The sequence below is a fragment of the Heloderma suspectum genome, chromosome 1, assembly GCF_057233095.1.
Source record: "Heloderma suspectum isolate Gila_16-S chromosome 1, 16-S_ref, whole genome shotgun sequence".
NCBI lineage: Eukaryota > Metazoa > Chordata > Lepidosauria > Squamata > Helodermatidae > Heloderma > Heloderma suspectum.
The window spans coordinates 199,479,592-199,497,090 of NC_139458.1; the positions used below are offsets into that span (position 1 = coordinate 199,479,592).

At 42.6% G+C, this 17,499-nt stretch overlaps 1 protein-coding gene across 1 annotated transcript in view; it reads left to right on the forward strand.

Annotated features, from left to right (window-relative positions):
• Nucleotides 1-17,499, forward strand: part of COL3A1 (collagen type III alpha 1 chain) — a 95,240-nt gene that overhangs the window by 56,504 nt on the left and 21,237 nt on the right. Inside the window, exons 12-31 of the mRNA XM_084815736.1 lie at nucleotides 455-499; nucleotides 653-706; nucleotides 3,454-3,498; nucleotides 4,214-4,267; nucleotides 5,192-5,290; nucleotides 5,425-5,469; nucleotides 5,574-5,672; nucleotides 6,731-6,784; nucleotides 6,955-7,062; nucleotides 8,049-8,102; nucleotides 8,236-8,334; nucleotides 9,975-10,028; nucleotides 10,535-10,633; nucleotides 11,035-11,088; nucleotides 11,198-11,251; nucleotides 11,770-11,823; nucleotides 13,013-13,066; nucleotides 13,955-13,999; nucleotides 14,114-14,212; nucleotides 14,311-14,418. Coding sequence (XP_084671862.1) covers nucleotides 455-499; nucleotides 653-706; nucleotides 3,454-3,498; nucleotides 4,214-4,267; nucleotides 5,192-5,290; nucleotides 5,425-5,469; nucleotides 5,574-5,672; nucleotides 6,731-6,784; nucleotides 6,955-7,062; nucleotides 8,049-8,102; nucleotides 8,236-8,334; nucleotides 9,975-10,028; nucleotides 10,535-10,633; nucleotides 11,035-11,088; nucleotides 11,198-11,251; nucleotides 11,770-11,823; nucleotides 13,013-13,066; nucleotides 13,955-13,999; nucleotides 14,114-14,212; nucleotides 14,311-14,418 — 1,377 coding nt within the window. The remainder of the gene's footprint in view (nucleotides 1-454; nucleotides 500-652; nucleotides 707-3,453; nucleotides 3,499-4,213; nucleotides 4,268-5,191; nucleotides 5,291-5,424; nucleotides 5,470-5,573; nucleotides 5,673-6,730; nucleotides 6,785-6,954; nucleotides 7,063-8,048; nucleotides 8,103-8,235; nucleotides 8,335-9,974; nucleotides 10,029-10,534; nucleotides 10,634-11,034; nucleotides 11,089-11,197; nucleotides 11,252-11,769; nucleotides 11,824-13,012; nucleotides 13,067-13,954; nucleotides 14,000-14,113; nucleotides 14,213-14,310; nucleotides 14,419-17,499) is intronic.

Consider the following 17,499-nt stretch of genomic DNA (forward strand, 5'->3'; position numbering starts at 1 on the left):
AGGCAGCATTGGATACTGCCCATTATTTGAGTGTCTGTTTTTTGAACACTTACAAACACACACACACACACACACACTTTTGTGTTACGTAGAATGGGAGACTATTTGCCATCTTATTTGTGAGATGGAAGGGGAAAGAGGGTGCCTGTATTCAGTCCCCCACCCCATTTCTAGAACAATTGATCAATCCATTAGGAAAACGGATGTGGATCCAATCCAGCAGGGATCACTACATGTACAGCTCCAAATGCTGCAGGCAGGTTGATCCTATGGACTGCCTTTTTTCACATATGGTTATGTGATCCAGAAAGGGATCTACATATGGAAGCTTGCTGCTGTGCCTTACTGTTCTTGCAGGATCAGGGGAAAAATGTTTCATAACTCTTAACTTACACCAGCCAAATGTGAAACAATAAATGCCAAGTATTTACCAGATGTTCTCTTTGTTTAATAGGGTGAGAATGGCCTTCCTGGAGAAAATGGAAGCCCTGGACCAATGGTAATTTTTCCCCACCACCTCCCCTCAAGAAACAATTTAGCAAGACATTTAAAAAAAAAAAAAACCCTTAATACAGCATTCAGCTATTGAATGGCCATAAACAAAGTGCACTTGATAGCTATTCCTTCCCTAAAAGCAATGTATTTTCATTAGGGTCCAAGAGGTCAGCCTGGTGAGAGAGGACGAGCAGGACTTCCAGGAGCTGCTGTAAGTAACTGGGCCTAAATGAAATGTTCCTCTAGTTTCAGTGCCACCTTAGACCCTCAGCCAAGGCATCTTCAGTGGGCCTCCAAGCAGTGGAACAGTTAGATCATTTTAGACTCTAGACTGCAATGGCCTTCTGTTCCTCTTGATGGTAATGTGTATTGTTTCATTTACTTCAAAATGTAGTAAGCCAGCCCTGCTGCATTTAGGGACCTCCTGCTCATTCTGCTGAGGGTGGCCCTGACATCTGCCCCAAAGTCCTGACCTGACAGCATCACTGCTCTCAGGAATCCTGGAAGGCATGAGCCATGCAAACCAATAATCCTCTTGTGTTTTCTTTGCAATGTGCAAAGTAAGATCGATGGCATTCTTGTGGTGGTAGGCCCTTTCCTAGCCTTGGAGGCCTATCAAGAGCCCAATGTTGCCACCTTCTGGAGCCAGAGCTCATTATTTTCTGACCATAAATTGCTCATCAGTATGAAGAGTGATGTTGGTATGTTTGGAGAAAGGGTTTATATATTGCAAGAGGGGCATTGTGAATCTCTGTGTGTTCTGTGCACAAATAGTGTTTGTTTGCTTACATTGGCATGGAGGTGCTTCTCTTCCACCACATGTGGTTCTAACATGGCCAATAATAAATAATATTCATGACAATAAAAATCTATTTAAAACATAATCAATAAACATATTAAAACAAAAACTTCCATAATAAAAGCACACACCAACAGTCCACCTAGATGTACCCTCCTCACTGGAAGCCTGGCCGCTGACTGCCAAGAATGCTGAGTGGATTGTATATCCCACCCTTATTACTACCGCAATGTTGTCCCCAGGTTCTGTGCTTTATTTTCCAGTGACTGGAGTGAGAATCGGTTTTTGTTCATTCTCTCCCAGCTGTTTACTCAATGTATGTGCCAATAATTCTTTTAAAAGGCATTTCTGAGATAGTCTTTCTAGAGGATTTTACCCGTTGCATTCAGGCTTTGATCAGTTTTCTTGCCCAAATCTATCCTGTTCCAAAACCACTGATTAGAGCTCTGATATGCACAAAGCTTCCCCAGATCTCCCTACTAGAGATGTGCAAATCAGCAAATTGCAAGTTCATCCAGTTCTCTGGATTCCACCTTCAAGCTCTATCCAGCTCATGTCAATATCCGATGGCAAGCTTTGTGTTTTTCTTTTCACATGAAAATTTATACAAATTTTTGTGCACATTTTTCCAAATGCATGCATCGATTATGCAAGTGTTTAACATGTACACATTGTCTCCCATTGATTAAGGTGTGTTTGTGCACATTTTCAAATATTTTTAACTTATTTTTATTGTGAAATTTCAACAAAAGAAAAAAAAGAAAGAGAAAGAAGAAGAAAAAGGGAGAAAGTTGTATGCATATTATAGATTTCTATATATCCATATCAATGAATACATAGAAATGCATACATATGAAAATACAACTTCCTAGCAATTATACATAAAGCTTCAACAAAGGTGGACCAGATATCCAAATAAGGATCCATTTGAAGGTAGTATCTATACACTACCCATTCAAATATTGAAAGTGTTTTAAGGTCTTCAGTCCATTGCATTATAGGAGGTGGGTGTTTATCCTTCCAATGTTGTAATATGAGTCTTTTAGCTATCAAAAGGGTACGACGAATCCATTTACACTGACCATTCGTTAATCTCCTAGAAGCAGATAGATAATTTAAAAGAGCTAGTACATCAGCAAATATTTAAGACTGTTCCAGTACAAAGTTTATCTGTATAATAACGTTCTACCAAAAAGAAGCAAATACTGGACATTGCCAAAACATATGTTTAAAAGAAGCATTAGCTGTGTTGCACTACCAGCAATTAGCCAAATGAGACAAACCCTTTAGACAAATTAGACGCACACACACATACCCAATTTACAAAACAAAGCACTGATTTTCTGAAAATATTTGCCAGGTATAAGGGAATCCCACATATAACATAAACAATCCGAGGTATAGCATTCAACATGAGTGTAGTTACCTTACCCCACAGTCTCAGCTTTAAAGATGCCCATTTATCCAAGTCCTGAGAAATCTATTAACCAGTTTATTCACATTAAGCTTAATCATTTGAGATATATCTCTGGGAATAAGTATTCCAATATAAGTAATAATATCCAGGCGCCATCAAAGTTGACAGTAGGCTAATACGCTACAGGATATAGTATCTCCAATCAGCATCAGTTCAGATTTTTAGCCAATTAACTGAATAACCAGACAAATTACCAGACATATTAATCAGTTGTATCAAAGCTGGCTCAGATTACTAGAGTTCAGAAATAAACAATAAAAGATCATCAGCATAAAAAATGATTCTAAATTCTAAACAACCATGAGCAAAGACCTGAGTACTACTCACATTTTTCAAATATACATATTTTTCAAAGACATCATGTTTTGTTCTTCAAATCACATCACAAGCTTGGAAATGTATGGATTTTGACCACAGATCATGTTTGGGTCTATGTTTGGTTCTGGGAGGTCTGAGTTGGGTAAATTGTGGTCAAAAATGAATGGAAATGAATTTCACATACATCCCTGTTCCCTGCTCACTTCAGTTGAGGGTACATTCAGTGTACATGTAAGGATACAGATCTCTTGACATATCAGGATGTCTTTATCGATCTACTTATTTTTTCAAGTGCAAATATAGTAATGTTATTCAGGGGCAAAGTTTTTTCATTTCTAATATCTATCTATCTATATTTTTAAAGGGTGGTCGTGGTAATGATGGTGCCCCCGGAGCAGCTGGCCAACCCGTAAGTATCAGTACATTGTGCGGTTATATTTTTTCCTCTCAGCTATTCCACATATCCCCAAATAACAGTTTATAACAGTTCAAAACAGCTAGTTTATAACATGACATACAGGTTATAGCAGTTTATAACAGCCAGTTTATAACCTGACATAATCTGGCTCCTATATTCTTCTAACTGCAGGCCAAGGAGAAGTGCAAGTGCTTTACTCTTCTGATTTCCCATAATGAAAATATTTGCCAAAGTACAACTCACGGTTCTCAAATCACCCGAATTCCATTTCAAATATTATGTTCATTGTGAAGAATCAGAAGCACAAGACAATTTGTTGAAACGTGGTTAAACATTGCACGGAATTACTGTTATCTGTGGGTGTCTTGTGCTGCTACATATTCATTTTCCACACCCAAATGGTTTTTCAATTAAAACAGAGGAGTGCTAACAATGTTATGAATGTTTGTCAGCACATCAGCTAATGCTATTGGCATAGTGCTGGAGTAGTTTAAGCTAGCACAATGTAATTTGCATTCGTGGTTGTGCCCGGTTGCATACTGCCCCGTTTTTTCCTTTGACTGATAGATGTTTGGTTCTTCTCATAAGAATATAATGTGACACAAACATTTTTAAAAAAAAATATTGGCACTGACTCCTCTCTCTCTCTCTCTCTCTCTCTCTCTCTCTCTCTCATAATTACATTTTTTGTTATTGTTTTCTGCAGGGTCCACCAGGCCCTCCTGGACCATCAGGATTTCCAGGTTCTCCAGGTTTTAAGGTATTTGTCTAAATATATTTATGTGTTTCTCTGTAAATAAGTGTTTAAAAATTAAATATATTTACCTGTGATCCTAAGCACATTTACTTAGGATTCACTGAAATGAAGTCAATGAAGTTAGGATGGGCGTGCTAATATTTTATCAAACGTAGTTTTCACGTGTGTGTGTTTCACTGTTTCATATCTGTGAAAAGCATTTTTTTTTCACTAGTCATTTTCTTATTTTGGAGTGAGATTTTTTTTAATTGTCCACATTTTGTAGATTTGCATGGCCTAGCTCTAGATTCAAAATCATTAGACCCTAATGATGCAGGCTTAACAAGCAGAAGTCGAATATGATGTATGAATTAGGCTACATGAACGGGGCAAACAAAACAACTGATCAAATGAAACAATCAACTATCTCAATCAACTATCAGAATACCAAAGTTAGTTACAAAGTGAAAATGCTATACACATTAGTTTGTTTTTTTTCCACGCACCTGGTAGGATAAATCCCATAGTGCTTCTGCATTTAAGTATCCTAAAATGGGGATGTTTTGTACTATATTTACAACAACTGGGTGGATATAGGTCATTCATATTGTGTTCAGGCTACTATTTTGGTGTAACTATTTTTAAGGGTTCTTTTTGTTTTTACTTCTGCATGAAGACGTTGGGTTGTACCCAGATTCCTTTGTGAGAGGGAGTCAGTTAAAAAGGTAAAAAACTGGTAAAGGTTCATGGTGTTGACTGTCCTCTGTACCCTATTCTGTGGCAAACAATTCCGTGAGCCTTTTTCTCACATACTAAATGACCATGACACTTGGGAGAATATGGCACATATACACACACTGCGGCATGCTCAGGAAGCATACGTATCAGCAGATTGCCATGCTACTTTGCCATGTTATTTTGATTGCTCTCATACTCTCTGCCTTACAGGGTGAAAATGGTCCTGTTGGTCCCCCTGGTTCTAGTGGATCTCCTGGAGCAAGAGGAGAACCTGGTCCTCAAGGCCAACCTGGTGGTCCTGGTCCTCCTGTAAGTGTCCTTCACAAAAACTGTACATATTTACTGACCTGCTATAATCTGTTATATTAACTTGGTAGCATTTTAAAAGCACTAAATCTAGGGCTGTTATCATTGATGTCAACAATATTATTTATTCTCTGTAGGGCCCTGGAGGGCGTGATGGAAGTCCAGGTACAAAAGGTCTACCAGTAAGTATCCCAGTGCAGAGTCATGGCTTTGATCTACGTCCTGTTGCAATTGTACACCACATTGCTTAGTACGGTTTATCGGAGCACATTTTGTTTTCCCACAGGGCGCTGCTGGTATTACTGGTCCTCCTGGATTAGGCGGACCCCGTGGTCCCCCTGGCCCCTCTGGTACTAATGGAATCCCTGGACAAAGAGGCCCATCTGTAAGTCACTAGCAGGCTCTTATCTGACATGTTCATGCAAGAAATGAATTGAGAAGAACGAAATGTGCAATATCATAAAAGTCAGTAGGGTGCCTTTGGCAGAAGGATGCGATGTGAAAATAACATCTAACCTTTGAGCATCCAACTTCCTGTATTTTCCCCTGATGTCTGAAAGCTATCACCTCTCTTCTCTGGCATGTTGTTATTATGATCCATATAATACAGACTCAGATAACACTAGATGCCCAAAATATTAACAATAAGAAAATATTTCAATAGGTATAATTACATGACAGGTGATTATTTGTCACTTTAGGGCTGGTTTGTTCATGTTGTTCATGAGCATCACTTGATTTCTCTTCTTCACTGGCTTACTCAACAGTAAATGTCCCCCGTATGTGTGAGCTGAGTTCACTGGAAAACATTCAGTTTGAGGTGAAGCAAGATGAAATGAAAGTAGTGTCTGTTTGATCTCTGATGGCTCATTCACACACACATGCAAGTCAGATGATGCACATGCATGTGTGAACCAGCCAATAACCATGAAGCAAGCCCCTAAACATAAAAATAATTATTTGAAGCCAGAGGTGCCCTTCTGCTAGCCGAAAGCCTCTCCCAGTCAAATAAGAGGTGTTTCTGACAAATAAAGACCATTGCTTGAGAAAAATTACCCCTAATCCAAGGTTCTTCCACTTGCACATGCTCTTGTGTGAGACTTTTGCACAAACACTTTCTCAAGGTATTTTTATGGCCCACTTGAGTTTAAATGCTACAGCCTTATTCAGCAACTTCCTCAAATCATAATCCCTGCCCCAATACATTGTGGCACTTCACTGTGAGAAGTCTCCCAACGCTACTCATACAAGAGTCCACAGAACAGCACTAATACATTTTCTCCTCCCGCACAATGAAACCTCTCATATTCGATTGCCTCTCATAAACCTCTCGATTGCAAGAACGACTCCGAAACACTGTCGGGACCTGTACTTGTTTGAATGGAACAATTAATGTTTAACAAACCTCCTGGCAGAATTTTAATAGTGCTATGTTCTTTTCAGGGTGAACCTGGTAAGAATGGTGCAAAAGGAGAACCAGGACAACGAGGCGAACGTGTAAGTGTTTGCTTACATAATCCAAGTAAATTTGAGTAAAAGAAATCTGCAGTTCCTGTATGTATGGAATTGACATCAATTTCAGAAAATGTATTGCTATATTAGGATTTTATCTATGAAACCTCTTTAGCTTTGCCAATGAATAATATTTGATTGTCTTTTGTTATAAGGGTGAAAATGGCACGCCTGGTGCTGCTGGTCCTCCAGGCGAAGAAGGCAAGGCAGGCGCACCTGGGCAACCTGGCACGAATGGAGTACCTGGAAGTCCAGGAGAAAGGGCAAGTACTCAAGGCATCAGGTTGGACAGGGGAACACAGTTGCAAATGGGGCCAGTGTGACTCACAGTGCAATCTGGTGCATGCCTACTCAGAGGTAAGGCCTATTGAGGTCCGTGGGACTTACTCCCAGGTACGCATGGATAGGATTGCAGCCTAAGTCCTCTTAAAAGTGGGAGACTTCAGTTGTGACTAGGGTAACTCTGTCAAGGCCCATGGGACTATGAAGAAGAATATGAATTCAGGAGAATTAAAGCCAGTAAGACTGTTCATTGGAAAAAAGCCAATGAGATCGTCAGTGCTTACACAAAAACAGGTGGCAGAGGAGAATGGAGAAACTGGTTCCTTAGATTCTGTGTTTTGCATTTTGGTCCTGGCCTATATCACTCTTCACTGTATATACGCTTAGAGGTGCAATCCTATGCATGTTTAGATGGGAAAAAGTCCTATAACTCCCAGCATTCCCAGCCAGCCATGCTGGCTGGGGAATGCTGGGAATTGTAGGACTTTTCCCCATCTAAACATGCATAGGATTGCGCCCGAGGTTTTGAGTCCCTTGGGGCAAAGACGTGTCCTTTCATTAGCTAGATCAAGTGTCATGTACCTGGGTGGTATAACAACCAACACAACAATATGCAACCAACACTGAGGCTGGTTTGTTTGTTCATGAAAGCTTATGCCAGAATAAATAAATTTGTTAGTCTTTAAGGTGCCTCTATACTCTGTGTTTTTGCTGCAACAGACTAACAGTGCTACCGCTCTGGGAATTCATTTAACTTTAAGTTCTGTGAGTCGATTAGCTAAATGTCAGTACAATCATACACATGGTTAGTACAAGAACATCATAGCACAAATGAAAGTCTGAAAATACATATTGTCCTCTCTGCTTGGTTAGAATTGAAGTACATTTCAACACATCCCTTTGGGAATTGTTCAACCTAATATTTCTCGGCCCACAAAATGAAAACTTGTGTTTTTCTGTTTTTCAGGGTAGCCCAGGATTCCGTGGTCCTGCTGGTAGTAACGGAGGTCCAGGTGAAAAGGTACAGTCTTCCTCTCTTCTCAGAATGCTTGCGTTCTATAATGACTTTCTATTCTAACTTTTTGTTCAGATTACAATTGAAATTGTATTTCCACGTCTCATTCATAATGTCATTTGTTTCCATGTCATTTAAGGGTGCACCAGGTGAACGAGGTGGTCCAGGCAGCCCAGGACAAAGAGGTGCCCCTGGTGAACCAGGGCGTGACGGCGGCCCTGGTCTTCCCGGAATGAGAGTAAGTTGAAACCTCTTCTGAGTGGGGGGTGGAGATGAATGGCATCATTATCAGGGATAGCTGAGTGGACCAGATATAGTCCAAATGCCTTCAAGATTTCACACATTTGTATTTAACTGCTCTGACTTGGATTCTTGTTCTGGGAAACAGTAACGTATCTTGAAATGATGTGATCTCCTTTTTCATGAAAATTTCCTATGGGTTTTCAAGACGTTGAGTATCCAGTTACCCCATACAGTCTTTGAGACTTAGAAAAACCTGCACTTAGTTGCATTGTGCAGCCGAGGAAATGGTGGAACTGTTCCTCGTCTGGGAACTGCATGACTGAATGTTTTCTTCGAAGGAAAATATACCCTTCCACATAGGAAATTAGATGTTGGGGAGGAGGGTTCTCACCTAGCCCTCTCATGTACATGCCAGCTTTCCAGATTGAATTATTCATTTGGGGCCGCTGTCCCCTACCTGGTGCCCTCCAGAGGCACTGGACTCCAACTTCCATCATCCTCAGCCAGCATGGCCACACTGGCTAGGGATGATGTGAATTGTAGTCTGGCACATCTGGAGGGTGCCAGGATGTGGAAGGCTGATTTAGGGTATGGAGGAGCATTCAGTCATGTGAGCCCTTCCCTGCAGGCTGAAGAGGCACCACCCAGAAAGAGGTTGATCACCTCATGTTCTGTGGGTGAGAACTAGGCTGAACAGACCTAGTTTAACGGGACTTCCTTTGGGCAAGTGTGTGTAGGATTGCAGCCTAAAAATGCTGGCTTGGATCCAGAGTTTCACAGAGTGGTTACTGCCCCCAGCTACAAACTGGGGGCAGTATCCTATGCTGCTGCTGCGTTGCCCCTCATTCTGTTGCACCAGTGGGACCCAACCCTAGCACAACAGGGAGTTAGCTTCATAAAGGTACCCTAGAAACTAATGGAAACACTCATTTATGGATCAGGACAGGTCAGTGGAGCTCATTCCAGAAATGAGCTTTTCTGCTTGTTTATGGTTACTTTAAGTATAGCTAGATCACAATTGCACAACTGCAGGTGGATCCTGCTGGCGTGCAGGCAGCATACTAGATGCTCCCATTGGTAGAAGAGTGGAGGCCATTTTCACCAATTCACCCTCCACTATGCCCTGATAATCTACTGTGAAGGTCCAAGAACCCCCCAGAACAGCATGGGAGCTGTGCAGGGCAAATGGAAGGATTCGAGAATGGAAGGAGCCTTTCCATTTGTGTATGATCCAATCCAACCCATAAAAATTAAGTCTGGACCCAACCCATAAAAAAAAAGTGGAAGCAAAACAAAAATTAAACTAGGAAGTCTTGTCCACCACCTCGTTGAACTTCGATAATTGATGGCGAGCAACCCAGGATCATAAGAATTGCATGGCTCAACTAACTAATGTCATGGCAGTTTCATCTTTAAAAAGCATATTTATTGCTTTTCATATTTGTTCAAACCTTGCTGCACAGAAAACATCTGTATATTTTATTGATCTGGAAGTTCCATATCCCCAGGTTTAATCCCAAACTGCATTTTTTTAAAAATGAATGCTGTAACATATGGAAAATAAAATGGGTCCCTAAGATGTCTTCTCACAAAATGTACTTCTTACACAAATATTATTTTAATTTTCTCTCACAGGGCTTAACAGGAAGTCCAGGAAGTCCAGGAGCAGATGGAAAGCCAGGCCCTGGTGTATGTCAACAGTTATATACCTACTCTTCTCACTATACCTGACTTTGTTATAAATGTACAGCTTTCCCCAAACTGTGCCCTCCAGGTGTGTTGGACTACAACTCCCAGCATACCCAGCCAGCATGGCAATGACCACCTGGAGGATAGGTTGGGGAATGGTGTTGTAGTAGCTCATTTGAATTCACTGAATACATTGGTTTGTTCTGAAGTTATATTAGAGAAGCATCCATCCTGTGTTTATTAGTACTGCCACACCTTTTTATATAATGTCCATGGGAACACCAGATCTTCTTAGATGGAAGTTTATTTTCAGTGTCTTCAGTTTGGGGGTGGTTTTTTAAAAGAAAAATCTCATTCACATATATTTAAATTGTCAAGACAGTCTTGATCCAATGTTTAATTCGTAGTATTGATACCATCCTTGGGGCTTTTCATGCTTCTCTATTGCTCATGCAGTTATTTCTTTATTCATCACTATGCCTTTTGTTTCCATTTGCTTGCATCAGGGTTCTCCAGGAGAATCAGGGCGAAGTGGTCCCCCAGGCCCAGCTGGCCCACGCGGTCAGCCAGGTGTGATGGGTTTTCCTGGTCCGAAGGGCAATGAGGTTGGTATAATCTACAGAACATGCACAGGCCACATTTTCAGCTTCTGTAATTTGTGGTGACTTCTTGTGGGACAACCAATTGAGACCTGTTGGAATTCCATGTGTCACCTATTTTAATGTGTGCTGACAGTAAATTTAAATGGAAGGAAAGCTTGCTTGTTAAGAATACATCTGTATGCCACCATGAGATCTTAATGATATAGGGTGGGATACAAACGTTTTAAATAAATAAATAAACATATGAACCACAGGAATAGGGCTGAATATCTGAGTCTACCTTGAGCATGGCACATCTGGTGTGTGTAGCAGGTTTGAGGGCCATAGTTGAAGTTCTGTCACATTCCTTTCATAACTAGCAGTGGAATACATTTCAACTTTGCAATATCTTTTCCCTTTTTTAGGGTGCCCCAGGTAAAAACGGAGAAAGAGGTTCGCCTGGACCTCCTGGTATACAGGTCAGTAGAATTAATCAACCTTTTAGTCATTTCACCCTGTTTCCCCTTTATTTATTTTTTTAAAATGTATGTGAGCATTATCTTAGCAGCTATTCTTATTATTTAACAGGGAGGACCTGGAAAGGATGGTGAAACGGGAGCACAAGGCCCCGCAGGACCTGGTGTAAGTCAGCTACACTCAGAAACATGAAAGCCATTGATACCGTATGTGCTAAAGTAGTAACCACTAAGTATAAAGACCAGCGACTAAAGGTGCAATCCTGTGCATGTTTAGATGGGGAAAAGTCCTACAATTCCCCACATGCCCCAGCCAGTGCAATCCTGTGCATGTTTAGATGGGGAAAAGTCCTACAACTCCCCGCATGCCCCAGCCAGTGCAATCCTGTGCATGTTTAGATGGGGAAAAGTCCTACAACTCCCCGCATGCCCCAGACACCATTGGAAGAGAGATTGGAGGGGTGCTGGTATGAGGAATTACCCATCACTATTTTAATTCTTTTATAATATCATTTTGACGACTTCTTTTTTTCTTTAACATTGATTGGGATTGTCCACTTGTTTCTTTAACTCAATGTTTTCAGGAACAAGAAAGTGATTACAATGCAACACAAAGGTGCTGACGACAGATCAGTATGGTATGATGGCAAAATATTAGGATTGGTTTTCTTCTCCTTTTCCCAGGGTCCTCCCGGTGACAGAGGAGAGCAAGGAGCAACAGGGCCACCTGGATTCCAGGTATTTTGGCATTCCCCTCATATTGCTTTTTTAAAATAATGGTGTTCGAACTGGAATTTTAAAGGTAATGTGGGAAAGTGGAAACTTAAGTTTGCCAGTTTAGGTCTGTTCAGTTATATTGTGAAGCTGACGGCTGCAATCCTTTTTTTAAAGTTCGTGTGATTGTAAGATGTCTTGAGTGCTATTTTCTTGGTGGAAAGGTGGGGTATAAATCAAATAAATAAATAAATTCCTGAACTCAGCTTGAAAATCCCATCAAAATCAGCGGGATTTGAGCAGCCCAACTCTGAGCAGGATTTCAGCCAGAAAGAATAAGCAATGCATGATGCTACCTGACCTGTATTCCCTATTCTATATAACTATCCTCCTCTTGTAGTCGGCATTCTCAATGTTACCAAACATGAAGAAAGATCATAGAATCACAGAATCATAGAATCATAGAATAGTAGGGTTGGGAGGGGCCTACAAGGCCATCGAGTCCAACCCCCTGCTCAATGCAGGAATCCAAGTCAGAGCATCCCTGGAAGGTGGCTGTCCAGCCTCGTCTTGAACGCCTCCAGTGTGGGAGAGCCCACCACCTCCCTAGGCAATTGGTTCCATTGTCGTATTAATACTGATTATTATTAAATACTAATTTAATAATCAGCAGATTATTAAATTAGGTCTTGATCATCTTCAAGAATTGACTATATTAGGGAAGTGTAAAAGATCCCAGCGCAACCCCGCCCCCCAATAAATTTCTCCAACCTGATAGAAACTCATGTTAACTTCCCTCAATACTCCTAGACATGTTTTGCTTGAGGCCTCTAAATTAGCCTCACGTGCCGCTGTTTGCAACCCCACCCCCACGTAAAAAGCTGTAATATACCCTTTGCCAAGGTTATCCATGACAGTGCATAATGAAGCTTTGACATGGAGGGGAAGTCAGAATCCTGTTTTGCATACTTACGGTTCCTGGTTCAGTCCCTATCATCTCCCATGAAAGAATTATCAGCACTCAAGTAGCTGGCAAAGATCTCTGCCTGAGGCCTGCTGCCAATTAGAGTAGAGAATAATTGAATAGGTGGCTCAGTGGTCTGGCAATATAACATAACTGCATAGCTTGGGGGGAAAATCATGTAATCTCATGGGGGAGGGGTTGAAATCTTGTATAGGGATATGTATTGAGTAGTCATTTTGCTTCCCCTAGGGACTACCTGGTTCTCCAGGACCACCCGGAGAGAATGGAAAGCCTGGAGAAGCGGTAAGTTATCCTTCTTCGGGTATATAGATAGATATACAGTGCTACTTCTTGTGAAGAACAACATTCAGCCTCCTTCAAATGTTATTGCTGCTATCTATGCTTCCACCTGATGGCAATCCAGAAAAGTCTAAATGGTATTCTGAATTGGCCACACATATCAGAGCTGTAAAATTGGCCCTATCAGATCTGGAACACAAAGAAATTCCAGGATTGGTACAATGATTCCTGACCATATCCCCTATTCCTGAGGGGGATAAGCTCCCAGACCTTTACCCAGAAATAGAACTCTTTGAAAGTTTAGAAGGTTTTGATCTTCAACGCTTATCCCAAATGTTCACAGACAGACAGACAGACAGACAGCTATGTGCATGAATGAGAAATGGTGTTTGGAGGCACCATGTCCATCACAAGCTCTTGCCTTTCCCTTGATCATCTTCAGAGCATGGATTTCCTGTACACTGGTGGCCTTCAAGCTTCCCAGAACCCAAGAACCACCGTTAATCCTACCCCGCAACATGGGATTTGGTTTAATATTTTGAAATATAATACTCCAACTTTATATTACCTGCTTAGTGCTTATCTGCTTTATCTATCCAGATCTTTCCTCCTTTTTTTCTCCCCCTACCCTCAGTCACGTTTTTCTCCTCTTTTGCTATTCTTCTGCTTTCTCCTTTCCTTTCCATCCCCCCAAATATGGCCATTGCACCACACATGTTAGCTAAGGTTATGATCCAGTTGTGGGTGGTTGTGATTTGCTGGATGAAGATGAATGCAATCAGTTGGGTCATAGACTAGATAGATAACTCAAAAGAAAATGTTTGGATGCATGTTTAATATCTGTAACCCAGAAAACATGTAGGTAACCTACCTGCCTTTGGTTCATAACAGGGTCCAAGAGGTGAAAATGGTGTTCCAGGACTCTCAGGACCTAAGGTAAATTTTGCATCAACCACAGCATGATTCTTAAAATATGGGACACAAGAAATCAAGCAAATGCATGTTGTGGACCTTGGAGGCTACAAAGCTAAATGGCTTTATTTATATTAGGGTGAAAATGGCATCCCAGGTGAACGAGGTGCACAAGGGCCTCCAGGTCTCCCAGGCAGTAGAGGTGGAGTCGGTCCTGCTGGACCAGAAGGCGGAAAAGTACGTTGACATGATTGTGCTTTGTGCATTCCTTAAATCAAATTACAGCTCTTTCCCTTTTGTTGTCATGATATCTCTTCTTTAAAATATTCTTCTAGGGCCCTGGTGGTCCACCGGGACCTCCTGGGGCTATGGGGCCACCAGGTTTGCAAGGAATGCCTGGAGAGAGAGGAGGCTCTGGAAACCCTGGACCCAAGGGGGAAAAGGTATGCCCTGTTGTACTTCCCTTCATAATCAGGTCATTCAAAAATCATTAGCTAGGTTTTAATTTTGGCCTGAGTTAATTGAAAAACTGCATTTCCAAGTGACACCATTGAAAATAACAGGTACTCGTCTTTTCTGAAAATCACACCACCTATTTACAAAGCCTAATACAGAATAATATGTGAAAGTACTGGGCCAGGCCCTAAGGGAGCACAGCTCCATAGCCTCTGTCCTAAGCATACAGCCATGGAGATAGCTTCCACTGAGTCAATAGGACTTCCTTCCACACAAAAAGGTGTTGGATCACCCTAATTATGTTTATATTATTGAGGCTACTTCAGAAGTGGAGATGGTTCAGATCTGACTCTTCACCCTTGGATTTATTTAGGAGATTTGCACTTGATTTCCGTGACTGACTCAATATCTGATGAATGTGTGACGATCAGACACAGGCTAGAGCTGTATCTTCAGCCTATCACGTGGCGGTGAAGGCAGCAAAAAAGGAATATTATGCTGCCTCCATCGCGTCTGCAGAGTGCTGTCCCAGGAGGCTGTTCCAAGTGGTCCGGAGCCTGGTCGGTCCTGTGGCTCCGGAACCACTGGAGCATTCTAAGGCCTCCTGTGAGGCCTTGGCAAGGCACTTTGCAGATAAAATTGATCAGATTAGGTGTGTTACTCTGCACACTGTGGATACAGTTAGTGAGCAAGAGGCAGCCTGTGGCAAACCGGTTTTGTGGGATCGGTTCCAGCTTTTTCCTCCTGATGAAGTGGACAAGGTGCTTTCATCTGTAAGGCCAACCACCTGCTTACTTGATCCTTGCCCATCGTGGCTCATTATGGGCTGCAGAGAGAGACTGGGTGAGGGGATCAAGGCGGTGGTGAACGCCTCCCTTGAAGAGGGAGTGATGCCATCAGCCCTCAAGGAGGCAGTGATAAGACCGCTCTTAAAGAAGCCCTCCTTGGATCCTCAAGTTCTGAACAACTTTCGCCCAGTCTCAAATCTGCCATTTTTGGGCAAGGTGATTGAGTGGGTGGTGGTGATGCAGTTGAAGGCACACTTGGAAGAAAATGATTATCTAGACCCATTTCAGTCGGGCTTCAGGCTTGCGCATGGGACAGAAACGGCCTTGGTCGCGGCAGGTCGCCTTGGTAGATGATATGAGGAGGGCTCTGGATAGGGGTGAATGCTCCTTCCTTGTTCTCCTCGACCTCTCAGCGGCTTTTGATACCGTTGACCACGGTATCCTCCTGGACCGCCTGGAGGGGCTGGGCATAGGGGACACCGTATTGCGGTGGTTCCGGTCCTTCCTCTCCGGCAGGTACCAGAGGGTAGCACTGGGAGAGGAGATTTCGGACCCGTGGCCACTCACTTCCCAATGCTATTTAACATCTATGTGAAGCCGCTGGGGGCTATCATCAGGAGGTTTGGTGTGCAGTGTCATCAATATGCGGATGACACGCAGCTCTACCTCTCATTCAAATCTTCACCAAGGTTGGCCGTAGAATCCCTGTCCAAATGTCTGGAGACGGTGAGTGGCTGGATGGGGAGGAATAAGCTAAAGCTGAACCCTGACAAGACCGAGGTACTTTTGGTGGGAGACGAGAGGAGGCTAGGGGATGTTGACCTGGTGTTGAATGGGGTACGGCTACCCTTGAAAGACCAGGTCCGCAGCCTGGGGGTCATTTTGGACTCCCAGCTGTCCATGGAGGCTCAGGTGTCAGCTGTGAGCTGGACAGCGCTGTATCAACTCCATGTGATATGGCGGCTGCGCCCCTTCCTTCCCGACCATCTGCTCCCATCGGTAGTACATGCCCTGGTCTCCTCTCGTTTAGACTACTGTAATGCGCTCTACGTGGGGTTACCCTTGAAGACGGTTTGGAAGCTGCAGCTGGTACAGAACGCAGTGGCTCGCCTGATTAAAGGCAGCTGCTGGCGAGATCACATCACTCCAGTGCTGAAGGAGTTGCACTGGTTACCAGTTGTTTTCCGGGCCATATTCAAGGTGTTGGTTTTGACCTTTAAAACCCTATATGGTTCCGGCCCAGCCTATCTTAAGGAGCGCCTCCAGCAGCACCAGACAGGCCGCTTAACAAGATCAGCCTCGGATGGCCTTCTCTCTGTCCCATCAGCCAGGACAGCTAGACTGGTGGGGACGAGGGAGAGGGCCTTTTCTGTAGTGGCCCCCACTCTGTGGAACTCCCTCCCTAGGGAACTCCGTCATGCCCCCTCTTTAATGAGCTTCTGTCGTGCATTAAAAACGTGGCTGTTCAGGCAGGCATTTGGGGTGGGTTAGGGTATTTTAGAAAATGTTTTTATTGTAGAATTTTATTGTTTTATTGTATGTTGTACATCGCCCAGAGTGGCTGGGTGACCAGCCAGATGGGCGATTAATAAATATAATAATAATAATAATAATAATAATAATAATAATAATAATAATAATAATATGCGAATTCGTACCTTCCCAGTCATTGCAACCTTTGAACACTTCCTTGCTCATACAATATTTGATTAAGGCTGAGTACATATAATCTTTTTACTGTCTGAAAACTGGCTTTTTCTGGCAGCCTGCTGTGTGCTGGCACCATTCCACCAAAGCACAATCCCGTGATATGATAACAGTAGGTATGTGAGCAGAAATGGCCAGTAATTGCCAGCGTTCATGTGCACTTTTATACACAGAAGGGTAACCACTCATACAAAACAGCACACTGCGCATGATCAGCTTGCTGCAGTGAGTGACATCTCAGAGGACATTATGTGCTTTTCTTTGGGACGTTTATGTGCTCCTGGTTTTGTATTGCCAAATTATAGGGACCTTAGCTGAGTGGTAGAGAACATGCTAGAACAAGGCGACTTCCTATAGATGACACCATATCAATGCAAGTTCGTGGGCACTCTCTCTCTCTCTCTCTTTCTCAGTCTCTCTCTCTGTATGTTACAGTCTAGGATGACCAAACATTACAGCATAAGAGCAGGGGCTATGGTAATGAGGGGGAGGGGGCTATTCAAATGAGGTAGGTCCAGTCGATGGCTCCCAATGAGTTCTGTGAAACAAAGCTGAGGGGGGTGGACAAAACCT